General features: G+C 47.6%; 1 protein-coding gene across 1 annotated transcript in view; it reads right to left on the bottom strand.

Moving 5' to 3' along the window:
- Positions 1-321: 321 nt before the first annotated feature.
- Positions 322-20,790, bottom strand: part of KCNH4 (potassium voltage-gated channel subfamily H member 4) — a 55,890-nt gene continuing 35,421 nt past the window's right edge. Inside the window, exons 12-16 of the mRNA XM_044444614.1 lie at positions 16,837-16,875; positions 14,885-15,252; positions 13,579-13,685; positions 3,743-3,819; positions 322-864 (exon numbers count right to left, since the gene is read on the bottom strand). Coding sequence (XP_044300549.1) covers positions 322-864; positions 3,743-3,819; positions 13,579-13,685; positions 14,885-15,252; positions 16,837-16,875 — 1,134 coding nt within the window. The remainder of the gene's footprint in view (positions 865-3,742; positions 3,820-13,578; positions 13,686-14,884; positions 15,253-16,836; positions 16,876-20,790) is intronic.

Here is a 20,790-nt window from a genome sequence, read left to right as displayed (position 1 = left end):
AAGTCAGCACATAAGTTTATTGCCTTCAAAATGTATCCACGTGATCTACCATTGAGCTGGTCTGTTGTTATTACTTGTGTGCCTTTATAAAACAACCCTGAAAATCAAATATTCAAAACCTGGAAGCCAAAATTTCACTTCATTTCAGCTCTTTTAGGAAGAATTCCCCTCCATCCCATGGAATGAACTTTAAAAAATCTGCCAGTAACAAAAGAAACAACCCCCCACCCTGCCCCACAAACAATACAAAGACTGGTGCAGAGTCCTGAGCACCGAACAGCTGTAAGGAAGAAGCTGTGGCAAGCAGGAGGTTCCTTGGCATCAGTGAAAGCTGTCTGAACTTGATCGAAAGTAGAAACGTGCTGATGGACAGCCCTGTCCCGAGCAGGTAGAGAAAGAGTTTCTCGGAGAGAGAGAGGTAACAGGACACAAGACGGGCGAGCTCGAATGAGAGGAGGCCATACTGGCTGTCTGCCCAGAGTGGTGGCTTCCCTGTCCCGTGTCTGCCCGAGGTGAGTGGTACTGGTAGGATGGGCTTGCAGGGCCGCCGGAAGTGGAACCCCTCTGCTCCCAGAGTTCCAAGGGCTCTGTGTTTTGGGAGGTGGCTGGAGGCAGGGAATTTGTGAAGGCAGAAAAGTCTACACTTGAGGAGGTTGGGAGGCCAGAGGGTGGCATGGAAACTGAGGCCTGAGATGAAGGCAGTCTGCTGACAGGAGGTGGGGAAGGCGAGGCTTGGCCACAGTGGTGGGGGCAGCTCAAGGCAGGGATGTAGGAAGACGGTGCAGCCAGCTGGCTCTGAAGGAGGTTCATCAGGTGTTGCAGTTCCCGGCTGAGATGGGAAACTTCACGGTTCAGGTTGTTGATCTGGGGAGGAGGCGGCATAGAAATCAGAGAAGAAATCGTACCTAGCAGTTATCTGACATTTTAAGAAGGTTGCACATAAATTGTTTCAGTAATTCTTATTATATCCCTGTACATTAACTGTACCTGACTATTCCCAGGTAGGGTAAACCAGAGGGATAATGGGTCACCTAGTGAATTTGTGGCAGGGACTTTGAGGATCATCTCTTGATATCTCAGCTGTTACATTCCAGTAGCAGCCTGTTATGAGTGCATCTCCTCCCCCGCCAAGCCTTGAATTTGAAGCTAATTCAGTAGATTCATAGAATCATAGCAGAGTTGGAAGGGGCCAGAAGGCCATCGGGTTGACCTCCCTACTCAGCACAGGGCATTGAGTTAAACCATCCCTCTCAGATGGCTGTCCAGTTGCATCTTGAGTCAATTCCCATCTCAGGCACAGACACTCTAGTGGGTCATGCCAAGTCCCACATCTCTCAATCTCAATTTCCTTGCTTCCTGTCTGCAAAAAGAGAAATGGCCTCTTAGTCTTGTAGCAGCTGCTTCATGTGTTATAGAAGCAGGAAAGAACCACATATTTCATTCAACCCCATAGGATTCCTTCCTGCAAATAGTACTGGTAGTGAGTAGGATTCAGCCAGGTGGACGCAAAAAGACTTAGAGTTTTAATCATAACTTCCATTACAGGGGTCCTTGTTTTTAACAGATGAATTTAAAATAATTTCACAAAATGTCCATAGGAACATTGGAGCCATAAACTTTTTTCTGTTACTAGCCCACTTGCTGCAAAGCTAACCATGTTCGCCATTTGTGACTGTTTATGGCCTGGAATTTAAAAATAGTAATTTCTCTTAGAGTATTCAAAAGCTTCCTTGCCATGTCACCTAGAGGTGATTCTTACTCCAGAGCTGGCCAGGAAAATGGCTGCCTGTGTTGACTAGTTCAGAGTGGATTCTCAGCCGCTTCACAATACCATGTTTAGGGAAAGCAGCTTCAGCAACCTTGGGCAGAAGCCAGTAGAGACGGTTGAATGTAACTTCTCGAAGGTGCTGCCAGATCTTAACAACAGGCTGTGTGGAGGGAAATTGCACCAACAGTGGAACGGCTGATTAATGCCACAATCCTTTGCACTTCCATGTGGTCAGATGCAACCCCTTTATTTCCTGTTATGAAGCCTCCCCTCCCACACACATACTCCCTCTCATTTTAGACAATGATCCTTCTTGAAGTGGAGCTAAGGTATCAAGCAACGTTATATATTGAAGAGAGTACTTCTGAGCACATACAAAGTGCCTTTCCTGTACTATACACACTGAGCAGCTAGAATAGCCTTCCCCAACCTGGTGCCCTTCAGAGGCATTTGGACCACAACTCCCAGAATTCCCATCCAGCAGGGCCATTGACTGGGGATTCTGGGTGTTGCAGTCCAAACTGTGTCCGGAGGGCACAAGGTTGGGGAAGGCTGAGCTAGAGCTTATCCCCAAAATTAAGGATGGAGATTTTCTTCCAAGCTGGATGGAAGGCAATCAGCACAACTCTTCAGAAATGAAGCACTGCCTCCATCACACTTCTCTTGGCGCTGTATCTGGAGAGCCCTGCTCAACCATTTAAAAGTGTACAACTCATGATTGTGTTCCTGTATCACTGCAACAGCCGTAGGTCTCTGCTTTCATCACAGCCAGGGACATTCTGCCACTTGTGCTCCCTCTTGCCCTAACAGTCGCAGCTCTCCTATTCACGAAGGACAGCCAAGCTGCTGATTTGGGGGGGGGGGCACTCTGGGGCCGTCCTCCGGCAGGATGGCCAACAGACTCATCAAAAGATGTGGTGAGGATGGATTTCTGAGCCTCGACTTCTGTTTCTGCCATGCTCATTCAACAGTTAGAACACTTTTATGTAGCAGCAGCAGAAGGAAGGAAGGGAAGCTGCCACATGGCCTTGGAGGGAGGCTCCTGGGATGGGGAAAAGCTGTGCCTAAGTTGGGTCCTACTAACAATGAGAGAGAACACAGGTGGCTTCGTGTGTGTGTATGTGGTGGGGGAGACAAGAAGGCTGGCTTTGTTGCTATGAAATTGTCACCATCCCCGTGCTAATTTTAAACCCTGACACCCTGAGTCAGAAACGCCAACACCAGGGAGGCACATAAAAATCAGCTCCCTCATCCCTTTTCCTTCCCTCCAGGGCAGGATCCAACGCAGACAAGCCAAAAAAAGATAAAACAGGCTCTGGCAGCAAGCACTGATGCTTTGCACCATCCATCTTTTCCACACCTTTGGGCACAGGGGTGGGTGGGAAGGAGGGACCTTAAATAGACCAAAGATTGGTTAAAATACACGGCAGTGCTGAAGTTTTGGTGAAAGAGGTGCCAGGCCTCACACTTGCCAGGAACACTGCCTTCTGCTTGGGGGGCCCTTTGCCCCCATCCCACATGTGTGAGGTTTTCTGTTGTCACTCAATGACTAGGTTCATGCACCACAATAACACACACTCAGACATTGAGTATGGATTGAATGTCAGTTGTTGCTGAACCATGGGTTGTTGAAAGCTGTGCTTACTAAGAATGTCGTGTTAACTACGAACAATTCATTAAGAGAACTCATGGTTGTTGTTGGTTTGTGACCTGTGGGTTGTTCACCATGGTTTGGTATCTTGGCCGGGTCCAGAAAACATGACAAGCCATGCTTCAAGAACAACCCATGTTTCCACAACAGCCTATTGTCTGAACCCAGGTCAAGGTGGCAAGAGAAACCAACTCTGCACCTGTTCAGAGACTCTCTTATCTATCCTTGTCATTGCATTTTCCAGGGGTGAGTCTTGCCATAGAAAAGAGATATCAGGACTGAGCTCTAGTGAGCCCTTCCACAAATAAAGACCTGCATCCCACCTCTTGATTCAGCCTCTTGATGTTCTGCTTTACCTCGTCAGTTTCTGCATCTAACATGGGGTTGGCTTGTTCGATCCCTGTAAGAAAATCCAAGGGAAAGGGAGACACGCAAACATGAGATAAATTGTCAATAGGTTGCCTTCTAATTGACCCCGACACTGGGTTTGTATGAGCAAGGAGTCTTCACACTGGACTGAACACCTAAAATCTGGATCTTTACTTTGTTTTGTGATAAAAGTTGTTTTTTTAAATCAAAATTCCACACCAAGGAAAGTGCAAAGGCTTACTTTTTGCTGAAGTGGTAAACTTGTGTTTGGATTGTACCATGTCAGACGTAGATGGGGTCACAGAACTGGATGTTCTTCCTTAGCAAACAAACAAACCCTGTACACAGAGCAGGTAATGTGACAGAGAAGGGCCCTAACCAAGGCTTCTGCCAGACATGCCACCTTCCTATCCGTAAGGGAATTTGGTGGCAGAGGGACAGGTATGGAGAAGGCTTCTGTCACGTGAGCCTGCATTTGTAGTCAGCAGTTGCAGCCAAACTAGAGGCCACGTTTGGCACCAGAAAGGCTGAATCTTACAAACTGTGTGTAAATTATGCAAATCAGTTCAATTTGCATACTTGTGTTTATCATAAGCCACTCTTCTTCTGATAGTCCTGGTGAGGGGTCAAGGGCTAGTCAACAAAACTCCTCACACAACTCAGCTTACAACAGGGAACTGTCCGTCTTGTTCCATACTCTCTGGTTCTTCTTGGTAGAATATTGCGGGGGCAGGGGGGTGGCCCTGTGTCCTACTTTTGCAGAGGATGATCCTCTCTTTAAGTCAACCTTTTGTTTGCAGCTCTTTGTTTGAAGGGAGATCAGTTTAGAGGCAGAGGAAGGGCCTTGAAACGGCCCATTGAGAGTGAGCACCAGGACAGCAGACTGACTAAGCCCTCAAGATTCACTTGGTCAATCTTCCACACTGTGCCGAGATGCATCAGAACCAGCACTGAGGGTAGGTATGGCTGAGCTCCTGCTAAGGGTCTGCAAAGCACCATGGGCTCACAGACAAGAGCCTCCTGGAGTCACCCCGCTTCTTCTCCAGCACCGCAACCTCCTTGTTCACCTGCCTCTTCCTCTGGTTCAAACAACTGCAGTCGTGAAAATGAGAAGCAGGAGGTGCTGTGACCTGTGCCTGGCTTGCTTTCTTTTTTTCTGTCAGGCAAACAAGTGGTGGCAATGATGAGAAAATAAGATGAGGAGCGACAGCAGTGAGTGACAACACAGGTGAGGAAGTAGAACCACTGGAGGTGGGAACCCCTTGAGGCTATCTCAGCCCAAGGTCCTCAGAAGCCTGGAGCTTGGCACTGAGATGTATTGTATTTCATTTAATTTACAGCAATTATTCTACATTGCTTCTATGAATACAAATTGGCACATTCAGATTTTATGCAAAACTGCATCACCTTTTGTGCTTTGTTCTGGTGATGCTTCTCCTTTTCTTTAGTTTTAGCAAGGTGTGAATGGCCATTTTATTCTAGGGACAGAGAAATTTCCTTGTGGGGAGAGGGCGTTTGAGACAATCTGTGTTTCTGCAGCAGAGCAAATGGGGTGGGGGAGGTATTCAGCTAAACTGCATGTTTTCTCAAGGCAAGCAGCATGTTCCTGCCCAGTCTGCAAAGGTTATGCTCCCCAGCCAGCTGCCAAGCTATTGCTTTCCAGTCCCAATCTATGCATGCAGGGTAATTCCCTAACTAGTAGTCACGGCTCATTTATACTAATTAAATAACTTCTGGCCACCTAATCAAGCTTTTTTTTTCCAGCTAGCCCTAGAAACCTCAATTGTCCATTAGCAAGCAAAATATGACCATAGCATGATAGCATTTCTGTTACATTCATTAAAGCAGGTTGCTTACCTGTAACTGATGTTCTTCGAGTGGCCATCTGTGCAGTCACACATATGGGTACTGCGCCTGCGCAGTGCCTGTGGCTGGAAGTTTGACAGCTAATGGTTTTTGGTGGGAAGCTCTGCTCCCCCTCCCCCTGTGGCCTATAAAGAGTGGAGCGTCCGCCATTTTGTTCAGTCTTTGCGACCGAACGTACACTATCTTATTGAAAAAACTTTGTTTGTTTGTTTGTTTGTTTTGATGTTGGTACCGTGAAAAAGGGCATAGTCGGTACCGAAAGATGCATTCACTCACCGACACCGAGCGGTCGATGCATCCACTCACCGACACCGAGCGGGGCCAGCGGGTGGGTTGTGTGACTGCACAGATGGCCACTCGAAGAACATCAGTTACAGGTAAGCAACCTGCTTTTCTTCGTCGTGACCTCTGTGCATCACACATATGGGTAGATTAACAAGCTTGCCATAAAGGAGGAGGGAAGGTGTCCTCATTGAAGAATGGAGGAGAGAACAGCTCTACCGAAGAAGCAATCCCGTCGAGCTCGAACATCAAGACGGTAATGCCTGGCGAAGGTGCAAGGGTTCGCTCAAGTAGCGGCTCAGCAGACGTCATCAATCGGGAGCCCGGATGCGAATGCAGACGAGGTTGCAACAGCTCTAGCAGAATGGCCTCGAGGAACTGAAGGCAGTTCGAGCTTAGCTAATTGATAGCATAAGACTATAGTGTGGACTATCCACTTAGAAAGTCTCTGCGGAGTGACTGGATCGCCCTGATCCCTAGCAGAATATTTGATGAATAGTTTATTGGATCGTCGAATAGACTCCATTCGCGATCGGTAGAAGGCTAAGCAACGGCGAACATCGAGTGAATGCAAAGATCTTTCCAATGGAGTCGACGGTGACAGAAAAAAGGCAGGCAGCACAATGTCTTGTCCCGTATGGAAAGGTGTAGACACTTTAGGCAAAAAAGACGGGTTGAGGCGTAAAATGACCTTCTCCCTGTGAAAGTTTAAATAAGGAGGGTCTATGCAAAGCGCGCAAAGTTCACTGGCCCTCCGGGCTGAAGTGACAGCTACAAGAAAAGCCGTCTTCCAAGAGACCAATCGAAGATCCACCATCGCCAAAGTTTCGAAGGGGGCCTTCATAAGGGCCGGTAGAACTACAGAGAGGCTCCATGTGGGCATAACCGGTCTAATTGATAGGTTAAGATTATACAGTCCCTTCAAAAATCTTTTGAGGATAGGATGAGAAAACAGAGGTGATCCGTCGACTAAGCCACAGTAGTAGGCTATTGCGGCTGTATACACTTTAATGGATGACGGCTTCAGTCCGGAATGGTGCAATTCCAGGAGGAACTGAAGAATCTGTTGAATGGATGAGAGGAATGGAGAGAACGAACGCAACTCGGCAAAGGCGGAAAAACGTTTCCATTTAGCCTTATATGACTTCCTTGTGGACGGCTTTAAGGCAGTCAATGATATGCTGAATATCAGGGTGCAAAAACGTTGGATTCGGATTCGACGGGTCTTGTCTCGAACCGGATAGTACAGCGAGACCAGAGAGGGGGGAAGCACCCGAGTGATTGGGTTCGACAATCGGATCCGAGGTGGTCGAAGTCATCGTCGGTACCGACAGATTAGTAGAAGCTGTCGGATTCGTAACTTTCGAAACCATCGTCGGCACCGATGGAACGTCAATCATCGAATTCGCCACACTGTTAGGTTCAATGAGAGCAAATCCGGGTGGCGAAGTGTGCCGTCCTCCTGTGTTATAAGGTATGGGAGCGATGGAAGATGAAGAAATTCCCCGCGAGAGATGTCGAGTAGTTTCGCAAACCACGCTTGACGTGGCCACCAAGGGGCAACTAGTAGCCCCAATGCTTGGTCGTGCACTATCTTTACTATGACCCTCATCAGAAGAGGGATCGGAGGGAAGGCATAGAAGTTCATATTGTTCCAAGGGATCATGAATGCGTCCCCTAGGGATGCGTGTCCGATTCCTGCTCTCGAACAGTAAGCCTCGCACACCCTGTTCTGTTGGGTAGCGAATAAGTCCACGTCGGGAAACCCCCAGCTCCGGAAAAGTGGTTGTGCGTACGGGGATCCAGTTCCCACTCGTGAGAGGTGAACATGTGCTTGCTGAGAAGATCCGCCTGCACATTGTCTACACCAGCTAGATGAACAGCCATCAGCGTGATGTGTCTCCGGATGCACCAGTCCTAAATTTTCATAGAAAGCCTGGCTAGAGTCGGTGACTTTGTTCCCCCTTGCTTGTTCAGATAAAAGACGGTAGCTATATTGTCTGAAGTTATCTGAACAATCTGATGATGAAGGATGTCCTCGAAAGAGCCCAGGGCTTTGAAAACTGCCAGTAGTTCTAGGAAGTTGATATGATTCGTGGATTCTAGACGATTCCACGTACCCTGGGTAGATAGGCCGGAGCATATCGCTCCCCATCCTAGAAGAGACGCGTCGGTGCCAAGGGTAATCATATGAGGTCGCGCCTTGAAGGGGACTCCTATTGTAAGATTGGTCTGTTCCAACCACCAACACAGAGAGTGAAGCACGGAAGTTGGGATCCGCATCAGTCTTGACTGCGGATCTCTTTGAGGATGGTACACCTTGTTGAAAAAGAGTTGCAGTGGGCAAAGCTGAAGCCTGGCATGTGGAACTATGGCAACTGAGGAAGCCATATGCCCCAGGATCCTCTGGATAGACCTCGCCAGGACCGTTCCCTCTCATCGGATTCGATGGATGTGGCGAGCAAGAGTCTGTTGTCTGTCCTGAGGGAGGAAGGCTTTTTCCAATGTCGAATCCAAGCGGGCTCCAATGAAGGTGAGCGTCTGTGTCGGGAGAAGAGAAGATTTCTTGGTATTAATATGTAGGCCTAGGCTATTGAGCAAGGCACAAGTTGTATGGATGGCCGCAAGGAGTCCTTCTCTGGACTGCGACACCAACAGCCAGTCATCGAGGTACGGATAAATTTTTATGCCCTGGAGGCATAGGAAGGCACAGACAGGAGCCATACACTTGGTAAAAACCCTCGGAGCCATAGCCAGTCCAAAAGGCAAAACTGTAAACTCATAAAGTTGGTTTGCAACCGCAAAATGAAGGAAACACCTGTAACTTGGGTGAATTGAAATACGGAAGTAGGCGTCCTTCAAGTCCAATGAGGCGAACCAATCCTCTCTCCTTAGCAATGGCAAAATGTTTTGAAGGGTAGTCATACGAAACTTTTTTGGTACAATAAACTTATTTAAATTCCGTAAGTCCAAAATCGGACGTAGACCACCATCCCGCTTAGGGACCGTGAAGTATCTGGAATAGAATCCGTGGAGTCCATCAGATGGGAATACTTGACGAATCGCTCCTTTACGAGGAAGTTGATGTATTTCGTCGAGCAGTACCGGTGAACATGAAGTGGACCAGATTGGACTCGACGGAGGAACGATGTCGAATTCTATTTGATAGCCGTATTGAACGATGGACAATACCCACTGATCAGATGTGATGGACTCCCAAATGGGGAGTCGGCTTCGAAGCCGATCCCCAGATGAGAGGGGGGTGGGTATTGGTGGAGTGTGAGGAATGGTTCGCCAGTCCCGTCAACATTGCCTCCGATCGTCGAAACGACGGCGGCCTTGTTGGAAGCGTTGTTGGGGCTGAGGACGGCGGCGCTGCTGTTGCTGTTGCTGGCGGTGTTGTGGCTGCTGCCTCAGTTGATATGATTGCCTGTAGGATGGACGATTCCAGGACCACTTACATCTGGCGTGGGACTGTATCTCCATCTTGCATGCCATCATCCTCGATTCATGCAGCTTCTTGAGCTTGTGGTTGGTGCGAGAATGGAAAAGCCCAGATCCATCGAAAGGCATTTCCTCGATCCGGCGCTTGGTTTCTTCCAGAAAATTACAATTCCGAAGCCATGCATGCCTTCAGAGAGAAACGGCACCGACCAAGGCCCGTGAGTCAGTATCCACATGGTGCCTCGCCGTGGATAACTGCTGCACCGCGACCTGCATGGCTTCCTTAATCAGGACCTTTGCGAGGTCACCCTGGTGGTCCGGGAGGGTGGAGACGATGTTGTGCAGGCGCTGCATAATAAAGTACTGATACCTCGCCAACGTCGCCTCTAATTTGATATACGGAGCCCCAGGCCTGAAGCAGCTTAGACTCGCCTAGCCAGGGAGTCTATTTTTCGGCCCTCTTTATCCCTTGGAGCTGTGTGCCCTCGCACCTCTCTGCCCTGTGAGGATTCAACGACTGCAGAGTTCGGTTTGGGATATCGGAGGAGGAAGGGGATGTCCTCCTCCCAAATCCTGTACATCAACTCATATCTCCTGGACGTCAGCTGAGGATGTGATGGCAAGTCCCAGGGCTGCGTCATCGCCTGCCGCAAGGTGGTTATGAGCGGCAGGACGATGGATGTCGATTGCTCCCCACGGATGACATCGTAGAACTTGTCCGTCGTCGGTCCCGGGCGCTGGGCAGCATCGATGTCCAGGGACTGGACAAGTCTAGACATCAGCTCCGCGAAGGAGACGTGGGACTCATCAGGCGACGCAGGACCCTGGGATGTCACAGCGATGTCCGGAGAGGTTGAGTCGACTTCCTAGTCAGCCGAATCGGCACCGTAGTAGGGTGGGGCCGAAGATGATGACTCTGCTGGGGAGAAGGAGCGGCTGCTTCCACCCTGTGGGGATCGAGGAGACACCCGCCTTGGATCCAATGAGCTTGGTTGGTCACGGGATGGAGGAGAGGATCGTGCCCTGGGAGCAGGGTAGTACCCTACGGAGAGCGGATCGCCCCAAGTATGGTAGTAGGGGCGATGCCAGCTCTCCAGACATTGCTCTACAGAGCGGCTCCTCTGGCTCCCCGGTGGGGACAGTCCAACGTCCGCTTCCATCGTGACCGCGGGCATGGGTGTCGGTAACCTTGCCCTAGGAGGGGAGTCCTGGATTTCCCCATCGGATATTGAACCCCGTAGAGTTGGAAGGGGTGCAGGCGGGAGGTCAACCACACGGCGGGGAGACCCTTGAGGGGTAACCCGCATAGCCTCCTGGAGGACCGGTTCGGGCGGAGTCGGTACCGTAAGCGCCACCGGTACCGAAGGGCCCATCGGATCCAAGTCCCGATGTCGGGGACGGTCCGGACAGTCCAAATTCTTGGGTTTCTTGGGAGGCTTGGAGACCTTTATTTATTTATTTAAACATTTCTATGCCGCCCCATTCGCCGAAGCCTTGGGGCGGCTTACAAAATATCAGTTAAAATATAAAACACTAAAAATATAAAACACATTAACATTATAAAATAAGTCGCCCTGGCCGAAGAATTAAGCAAATAATATTAGCAATTAAAATGATGTTTGAATAAAAAGGTCTTCACCTGGCACCGAAAAACAAATAACAACAGCGCCAGGCGGACCTCTCTGGGGAGCGCATTCCATAGATTGGGTGCCACCGCTGAGAAAGCCCTCCTCTGAGTACCTACCCTCCTAATTTCCTTCATGGAGGGTTCCCGGAGAAGGGCCTCTCCCGCAGATCTCAGGGGGCGGGCGGGCGTATATGGACCTTCTCCTTCCTGGCCTTTTTATGGCCTGCCGACTTCTCAGATTTGGCATGCTTCCGCTTTCCATGCTTCTTTTTAAGTGAAGCAGAGGGAGCCACCGAAGCAGACGCACCTTCATCCAAAGGCCGTGAGGGTGGGGCCACAGAAGCGGAGCTAGGTTTTGGGACGGCAACAAGTGAGTCTGATTGCATCAGAGCTGATCCCAAAGGAGTCTCCGGAGGCGGTTTTCGCGGTTCTTCCTGGCCTGCTTGGAGAAGGCCAGGCAATGCACGCATTTATCCGTCCTATGCCCCTCTCCCAGGCAGAGGAGGCATAGGTCATGCGGGTCAGTTGGTGCCATTTTTGACCCGCAGTCCACACATTTGTGGAAAGCCGCTCGCTGCGCCATCACAGGAGAAGAAGAAGAAGAGAGGGATAGTGCAGAGGGTAAGTGTGTGTGTGTGTGTGTTTTGATAGATAGATCGAAAGTAGAAATAACGAGAAAAACTACGAGGAACAATGAACTGGGAGCAAGGAGAAGAAAAAACTGGGAAAGAAGGACAATCGAGAGCAAGGTAACAGCTCTAAGCGAAAGTCGAAAGCAGCACGAGGCACAGCGAACGGCAGTCACAAAGACTGAACAAAATGGCGGACGCTCCGCTCTTTATAGGCCACAGGGGGAGGGGGAGCGGAGCTTCCTGCCAAAAACCGTTAGCTGTCAATCTTCCGGCCACAGGCACTGCATAGGCGCAGTACCCATATGTGTGATGCACAGAGGCCATGACGAAGAACTTCGTATATTCCTTTCATTTAAACATAATACAAAGCTGAAAATGAGCTTCAAAAGGCTATAAAAACAAGACCTTTCATTGCATTTGTTTTCCTACAGAGATACAAAGATAACAAAGAAGGTTTGTATAAGAAATCTAATATTTAGACTTTGCTGCCTGACAGCCTGCCTACAATTTTGGGGTTAGGGAAGCTGAGTCTGGGGCTGAGAGGGTCAAGCTGAATCCTATCCACAATTAAATTCTCCTCTGGGGAAAGAACCAAAGATGAATTTGCAAATTACCCCACAACAGTGTTCAAAGACAGGGGAAAGAGCTAAGGAGTCTCTTAATGATGCACCATGCACTGGCTTTCTTCAGGTTTAATCAAATCACATCTGTCCCCTGTAGCCTTCTAAAACTGAAGGAATCCATCCTCTCTCTCCATCCCCACCCACTGTAAACTGAGCAGCTGAATTTCTGTGCCCTTTTCTTCACCTACACTATGAATCAGGTTTTATAACCCTACAGAAAGCATGGACAAGTGGAATCTTCTAAATCATATGGTAAAGAATATTAACATACTAGCACTTTCAGAGTATCTTACAGGCTGGGAGAACCTCTTGGATCTGGAAAATAATCAAGGTAATATGTTGAGATATGGACAAGACTCTTGCCCCTGCTGCAAGTCTCTTTACTCCTTCCTTTGCACAAACAAGCAAAGAAACCAAAAAGTGTTGAATTATGATTTCCTATTGTATCCAAATAGATAAACTACAGCTAACAGCTTTGGAACAAACCAGAATATTAAACCATGTTTTGAAGTATTTTAACATTCTGGATTGTTTTGGAGCTGTTAAACATACTCCAAAAACAAAATTAGTCTTACCAAAGACCACTAACAGACAAAGTGACCACTCTATAACTGTTAATCCAGTTTATAAAATAGATTTAAAACTTTAAAACTAATACAATGTATAAATCTATAAAATTTATAAATTAGACTAATCATTATTCAGTAGTCATTTTGTTTGTTTCTGGTATACTGTATCAAGTGCATCATGTAGCTTGCATATCCTCTGATTTGTTGTTAAACAAAGTTTCCTGGTCCAGACCAAAGGAGAAGCTATCGCTAAACCAGGAAGGCTTCAAGTAGTTTGCACGAAGAAGGGAAGAACAAAAAGCTGTGAGCATAGCCAAAAGACATATTCATTTCTTGGCTTATTAAGAGATTGTCTCTGCATTGTCTCATCATGTTGATGTGGGTTTTTAAAGAACATAACTTTATTATTCCTATATCTTGCTTTTTTTACACAGGGCTTCCAATGCTCTCCAGTTCAGATTGCTTGTAATGGCAACATATCTTGGCTTCAGCAATTCTGCAATATGTGATGGTTTCAAAATATTCTCTGAGCCCTCCCAAGTAAAGTATCGTAACAGAAATGCTCTTATGGTGGGTTGAGCAATCCCCCTTAACTTGGTTGTTTGTTAATGAGCCCTGGTGCTCGGTAGAGGCCAAGCTCAATAATTACAAGCAGTTTCTTCAATGCTTATTGAAGGTTAAGCGGTAAGTTGGTTTTTACTCTCTAAGTCAGTTGGAAGGACCCCTCTCCTCTGCTGCCATGGTTACCTGACATAGGAGGCTCTTGCACCGAGCTCTGTGGGGGCTGATCCATGTTGAAACTAAAGGTTTGTGACTCTGAAGCTCCGCCATCATCTTCAATTCCATCAACAATTCTAAGGGAGAGAGGTTAGCTTAAGAGGGGGTCAAAGGTAGGAGGACAGGGTCAAGCAAGGCTATTCTTCAAGAGCAGAGCATCCACCTTCAGAGATGAATGCCTCTATGTACCAGATGCTGAGGATAAACAAGAAGAGGTCGCTCTCTCCATCATGCCCTACTTGTGAGCTTCCCCATGGCATCTTCTGCTCTTGTGGGCAAAACAAAGAATTAGATGTTTCTTTAATTTGAACCAGAAAGGTTTTATATGTGTTGCTAATCAAAAGAGTGGGTCTGAGGCTTGCAGAATGCCTGTACTTCATAACAGAGAAGAGTCACCCATTCACTTGAAGTTAGGGGAGCAGAGCTTCCAAATCAGAAGGGATAACTCATGGATGGGCAACTGCATGAGGTCCAGGGGCCATTTTTTGCCCCACCAGGTCCCCTAGTGAGTTACTTCCACTCAGCAGATTCCCTAAACAGGGGTAGAAGGAAAAAAATGAAATGCCATCTAGAGTGGCAACAGTGTCCAAAGAGTCAAAATTAACACCTGTGCAAACTATTTTTGACCCTTTGGAATGCTGTACAAAATATATTAAAAAAAAAAGATCTGGGTTACCCTCAGATCTGGAGGAGGTTGCAGAGGCTGCGCTGGGGTACTGGGAGGAGCACACACTGCCCATCCATCCAGTCACAAGTTTTGAGCCCAAGCACCTCCCTTTTTTTAGAGATGAGGTACTAGATGCACAAATAGTGTGATCTAATAAGAGTGACTAAAATATTCAGGAACAGAGATTGCTGTACAAATACAGCATATGGTTCCAAAAGTATTTCAAGGAAAATTTTTATCAAGGAAATATCTGAAAAATATAAATCCCATGAAGCACTAGACATAAGAACATCATTCATTCAGTCCAGGGAATAACAGTTTTGGGAGGTTTTCCCACCATGGCTTATTGTTGGGTTTTATCAGTTGCAAAAACACCAGTAAAGCAGTGCCTCGAGTCCTTCTCCTCTCGCTACCAAATGTGGGGCACAATCTGCCAGGATACTCTCCTGCATAAGTGTGGTGAAATGAACACAAGCCGCTGCGCTCCTCTTGCATGCTTCCCATCCACCTGAATGCACCTAATGAAATTGATCCTTCCCTGCAGATCATTCACAATAGGTCACATTCTTTTGCCAGTCATGCCCGTCCAGAAACATGAAGGGCCCTTACCTGGGGCTGAGGTCAGGGGGTCCGTAGTGCATGAGAGAGGGAATGAGGAGCTTGCCAGGTATCCTGGCACTGATGCCCTCTCTGTCAGGGTGTCGCTCCTCCCGACGCCACCGCGGAGGAGAGCTGTGGCCCCGGTTGCAGCGGGCCGGGGACCGGCAGGTTCGCCGCAGGGCTGAGAACTGACGCAGGTCATCTCCTAGCAGGCTGCTGAGGGAGCCCCGCCTCACGGGGCTGTTGAGGTTGGGCAACAGGAGTTTGCGGCGGGTGATGGTGGCAGGTGAGGGCTGGAAAAAGTCCTCAGGATCTTCGCCATATTCCTGGATGGAGGACAGGGGCTTTTCAGGGGTAGCACCACTTTCTGGGTGAGACTGGCCAAGAAAAAGGAAGGAAGATTATGGTTGAGGGGTAGAAATCACTCTTTTACATGTGAGTCCTAATCAGTGTAAGCCTCTCTTATGTTATGCGTATGACCCTTTAATCATTGCTAACATGGAAAATAAGCATTTGTCGTGTAAAGGAGCAATATAAGCTAGTTTACATTTGCATTGTAAACCAGGTTCGGCTTCATGTATAAACATGCTCTTAGCCATCATAAATCTATTTATCATTAACACCCATCTTTTACGTAATGTTTTTAAATATAGAAACTACTGTATCAAAATTCCTTTGAAAAAATAACGATTTTCCTTTTCTTCCCTTGTTAAAGGTTACCATAGCTATGATTGCACCAAGAAATGGAAGTGCTGCTGCATGGTCATCCATAAATAACCATATCGGCAAAAGTCAGAACAGTCTATTATTTAGGAAATTAAAATTCTGATGAAGACCAAAAGCAGTCCTGAATTAAGAGGAAAGCAGCAGTACTACACAGATTCATAGTTTGGCAGCAATTCAGATTAAAATTTTAAATTTCAGTTTCAAACAATTATCAGCCTTGGCTTTCAAATGTTAACTTTGGATGAATCCTGCCATAGGTTTCCTAAACATATGTTAATGTACTTTTAAGCCTAATGAAGTTATATGGGAGAGTTAAACAAATGCTTAACTCTCTTCATATGGAAATCTATGGAACTTTTAAGGTATTTAATTTTGAGGCATGATCATGTCCTTACACATGAACAAATGTACATTAAAACTGGTCTGGATGGGTTTTAAAGGCCAGGATATTTAACGACTGGATAAATATTAACTTGCCAGATTCAGTACTTGTAACGTCTTGGTTGCCCCACTAGACTTTTCTGGGCACGGTGGCAGAGCTGGCTCCAGGTTGCAGTGGTTCCTGGGCAACATCCTTTCAATGGGCCTCCCTCCTTAGTGGGCATCCCTCCTCTGAGTGCCTCCCTTTTCTACTGCCCACTTGCTGGCCTCCTCCCATTCTGAAATGTTGCTTCATCTCCTCACTCCTGTCCTTGCTTATATTTTTGGAGAAGAAAAAATATCAGGCAGCAACAGCAAGCAGGAGCCGTGGCAGGACCAGCAGGTTCCAGAGCATGTCCATCAGTCCTTGCAGGGATGTGGGCCTCCCCAGTCATGCCCAGCCTGGTGCCATCCTTTGCACTCAGGGCTCAGGCCAGGAGCAACGGTTCCCTGTTTCCTGCACCACCAGGACTGGTCAAAGGAAGAAACTGCAGGCTGTGAAACAAGGAACAATACCCCAGAGTCCGTCTGGCCCAGAAGCAGGGGACATCAGAGAGCCCATCTCATACCACTGTTTGATATAAAACCCCAGAACTGTTGCACATCCTCAATCTGTGTAGCTCATTATGGAAGGATTATGCCAGATGACTGGTTTGCTGAATGCCTTTCCTAAGGCGTCCTAAGACCCAGCCCTGCTCAGCAAGTGCCTGACAATCAAAGCAGGAGAATTTGATTTTGTTGGTTCATTTTGTCTATAATCAAAACAGCCTCTCCAACCCTTGCCCATCTGTTCCACAGCATAAAATCCAAGCTACCTGGGATAAACGCGGGGACCTGGAGAATCGGAGAAGGCCCTGGAAAAGAACACGGCAACATCAGGTAAGTCAGTTTGCTCTTGTGGTTTCCACTGCCCCCAAAGCTGACTGCCTTTGGCTGCTAGACTGATGACCCAGCTGAAGGTTGAAGAAAAGACACCTAAGAGACATTTTTTTGCTATGGTTTTCACACCTGTGGTAGGTCATGAAACCTTTACTCCACCAGAACACTGCATGAGGGCACTATGATCCTGTGGCTGCCATTTTGGCCTAACTATCAAATACCAGCATTTTTCCTGCAGAAGTGAGACCAGCAGTCGTTATCTGGTAGTCACTATAACGAAACAGAAATCTTGACCTGACACCTTTAGTGGTGGGACCTTGATAGTTTGTTTCCTACACCACTATGTCAGCTTGCTGGAGCCTAAGAAAGAGAGCTGTGGGCCTCCCCACTTTCCACTGCACTTTCCTGCCACTGCAAAATGTCAGGAGATAGAAGGGGCCACCAGGGCTTCCCCAAGTCACAAACAGTTGCTGTCTCTGGCCTGGAGTCTGACTGTCTGAACAACTCTTGGCTGTGCCTGACTCCCTTCCTCCAGACTGTCAGTCCCAAGAACAAGGCAAGTCTAGCCTCAAGGTTCCTGTTCTTTGTCCTACCACCTAGCACTGCCTCCCTTCGCCTACCTGCCTGCCTTTTTATGTTTTCTTCTTCCAGTCCCCTTCCTCAGGAGAAGACATCCCAGTCCACACACACATTTCACACCACCCCAGTTCCCAGAGTTACCTGGGAAGAGGAAATGACTATCATACCAGCTTAAGTGAAGTTCTCTTCAGATGTTCAGCCAGGTAGAACAAAGACAGGCAACCTCCAGACATTGGCTTAGTTCTATGTGGACTATGTCCACTTCGCAAACTGCCCACTTCAGCTTCAGCTCCACCACAACTGCCTCCAACCCCACTCACACTGGCATGGCACCCTAGACAGATTCTCTCGGGAAATGAGGGCCTCAGTATTAAGAAAGAATGGACACTCATGGAAGAGAGGGGCAGTGTGTGGTGTCATGCTCTGCCCTCCCGCATCCCTGAAGGGCCAGGATAATGTGTGGCCAGGGAGGGCGACTTGGGACCCCTCCAGAAGCCCCACAACTCAAAGGTCATGGGTTAATGGAATTGTTGTCCAAAAGATCTGGAGAGCACCAGGGTACTTACCCCTACTGTACAGAGAGGGAAAAGGTGCTCTACTGATGGTGTTTAGGCTGGCTTTGGCGCCTGCCTTTTATTCTACCTGTCTGAGCAGTGCTTCTGTAGCGCAGATACACCCCTGGTCTTTGCAAAGTGACACGTTCTGTCCAGAGACTCAGCATTTCCTCCCTGGGTGAGAGCCTGTGCTAAGAACTTGTTCCTTGACTTAGGGCACACATCTCCTATCCCTCTGAGGACCTGAAAGTGTGTGCTACCGGCACAGCAGGCAAACCTATGGATAGACGAATTTGCATCCAAGTGTCAGGAGGAGAGGAAAGAGGCGGGGGGAAGTTCCAGGGAGCGTTTGACACTGAGCGGTTCATTGCTATGCCAAGTGGGAGCAGTGAGGTGTGTAGCAGGGAAGGCAGGGTGAGGAGGGAGAAGACTGGGTTGGCACACACGACCTTTCACCTCTAGGTCACTGGCTCGAATGTAGCCCAGGCCGGTAGCGCCCAAAGCATGTTACCATCCGACGGCTGTTGGAGGGCCTACGGGCGATTACTGGCTGGTCACGGTCTTGGTCCTAGTGGACAAAAACCACCATCACAATCAGCAGGAGGATGGGCAAGCCTGGCCAAGGGGGAAACGGCAGACAGGAAGAAGGGGAAATGGGGCAGGGAATGGCCAGAATGTCCTAAGTCCTCATCTGTCCTCCTGTGTTGATTGGGCACTCCTAAATTTGGATATTGGACGCAGGTTGCCAAGCTATTATGATTGCTGCAAGTTTCAATGAAATTCTTCCTAGCCAATGTTACTTCGTAAAGTTCCCATGATTTAGTTTCTTTCTTTTTTTAAAATAAAAGCAGGGCTCTCATGTCTGGTCCATTTCCTAACTAGTATTCGATATTGCTGAAAACCTTCAGTAAAAAGGCCATCTTGTATGGGCTTGGTTTAGTTAAGCAAAGCCTTGAGGGCACATGTTGCCAAAGTTTTTTTCCCTGAAGAGCAACTACAGTTGTATCCCTAGGCACTGTAGGGCCTACATGCACAATGAACAATAAACACTATTAGCAATAAACACTATTAATGTATTAATTTTGGAAATCATCCAACCTCTCTATCTCAACAGGGAAAATGCGGGGCAAAAACAGCTATTCAGCAGAGCAACTTTGGCCACCTCAAACCTTCAGCATGATAATAAGGAACTGCTGAATCTTCCAACATCTACAATAGCCTGATGTGGTTCCACTTCCCAGCTGTTGCCCCCCCCCCCAAACTGAACTGTGATTGCCCAGCTGAGGGGAAGGTCAGACTGGCTTATAAGGTTGCAGCTGCCTTGCAGAGGTAGCTTTACGGCCAGTGCATGCTAACGCTTTTCTTGGCCTGTCATCTGCTACCTTCTTTGCTAAACTATGGAATTTCCCCATGGAAATAGAGAACATGCCCTAATTAAATTATAGCATAGTTAAATTACAGAATGGGTTACCACAAGACATAATCACGGCCACCAACCTGGCTGCTTAGGAGACTGTACAAATTCTTGGAGGATAGGGCTATCAAAATCTACTAGTCGTGATGGCTACATATTACCTCTGGTGCCAAAGGCAGTATGCCTTTCAGTGCCAGCTGCTGGGGAACAGAAGCTGGATGGTGCAGTTTCCCTCCCACAGGCAGCTGGATGGCCAATGCCTTGTTCTGATTCATCATGTGCATAGAATCCTATCGAGGGTGGAGAAAGAGGATCAGTCCAGACTTCTCCCCAGTGTGCTCTCTTTCCTTGTACAAGGCTATTTAGGGTTTCTTTTGGCAGGCTTTTCTCATTGTAAAGCATTCAGAGAAGCCCACACACACATGGTGGGCAACCTGAGAAACCAAATTCAATTTCATTTCATGTTCCATTTCATAAAATGCAGCAGGAGAAGCTGCTATTTAAAGTGGAACATTGGCACTGGTGAGGAGGGAAGGAGAAGAAAGGAAGCTTCCTAACTCTTTCCTTTTTCTGCTAAAAATTGCCCTCCCAAGCTTCCCCACCCCAAATCCAGGGGAATTATCACCACTTAATTCTACTCCATGCAAAAAAAGGAAACTTCTAAATCCACAGATTGCTCTGCTTATGGCACCACTGCCATCTGCAAGAGCCAGAAGCATGGCAAAGTGGTACTCATGGGCACCAATGTACCTCCAGCCACTTTTTCTGGTGCCCAGCAAAGTGCCTTACCACTCCCATCTTTAAAAAAAAAAATCAACACATTTCCTTATTGGGAACTGTGATGGCTGTGAAATAAGATCTCTGTTCAAGGGAGCTGTTCAGTGTATTAAGACTCAAAACCCACCTTTTGCTTATACTCGTTATTTTCAGCAGGTTACGTACTTGTTCTTTCCCATACCTCTCAGGGAAGCCATTTTGTGGTGACGCCTGGGAGATTTTCTCTAACTGCCAATGTGCTAACGGACCAAAAACCTCCCCCACCCCACCACACATTATCTAACTGCCTGAGAGGTTTGCCAGTCCCAGAGACAAAATCAGCTTCCAGGGTGCGGGTGTTTTTCCATATCACCAAGGCACAGCCTTTAAAGAGTAGCAGTTGGACATCAGAGCCTAGCTCTTAAAAAACAAAACAAAATTTATTGCATGTTCCTTCTTTCTCACTTTAAGCTGTCTTGGAGGCCTGTTGTTAGGAAGAAAACTGGGAACCAAATATCCCAAATGAATAATCCTGCCTGATCCTTGTAAATTATTCTCCCTGCACTGAACTGCTTCCAAGTAGAGCA

Source organism: Varanus komodoensis, unplaced genomic scaffold, assembly GCF_004798865.1.
Source record: "Varanus komodoensis strain SLA01 unplaced genomic scaffold, ASM479886v1 scaffold45, whole genome shotgun sequence".
Lineage (NCBI taxonomy): Eukaryota > Metazoa > Chordata > Lepidosauria > Squamata > Varanidae > Varanus > Varanus komodoensis.
The sequence above is the reverse complement of the archived record's forward strand: the minus strand, read 5'-3'. Positions and strand labels throughout refer to the sequence as shown.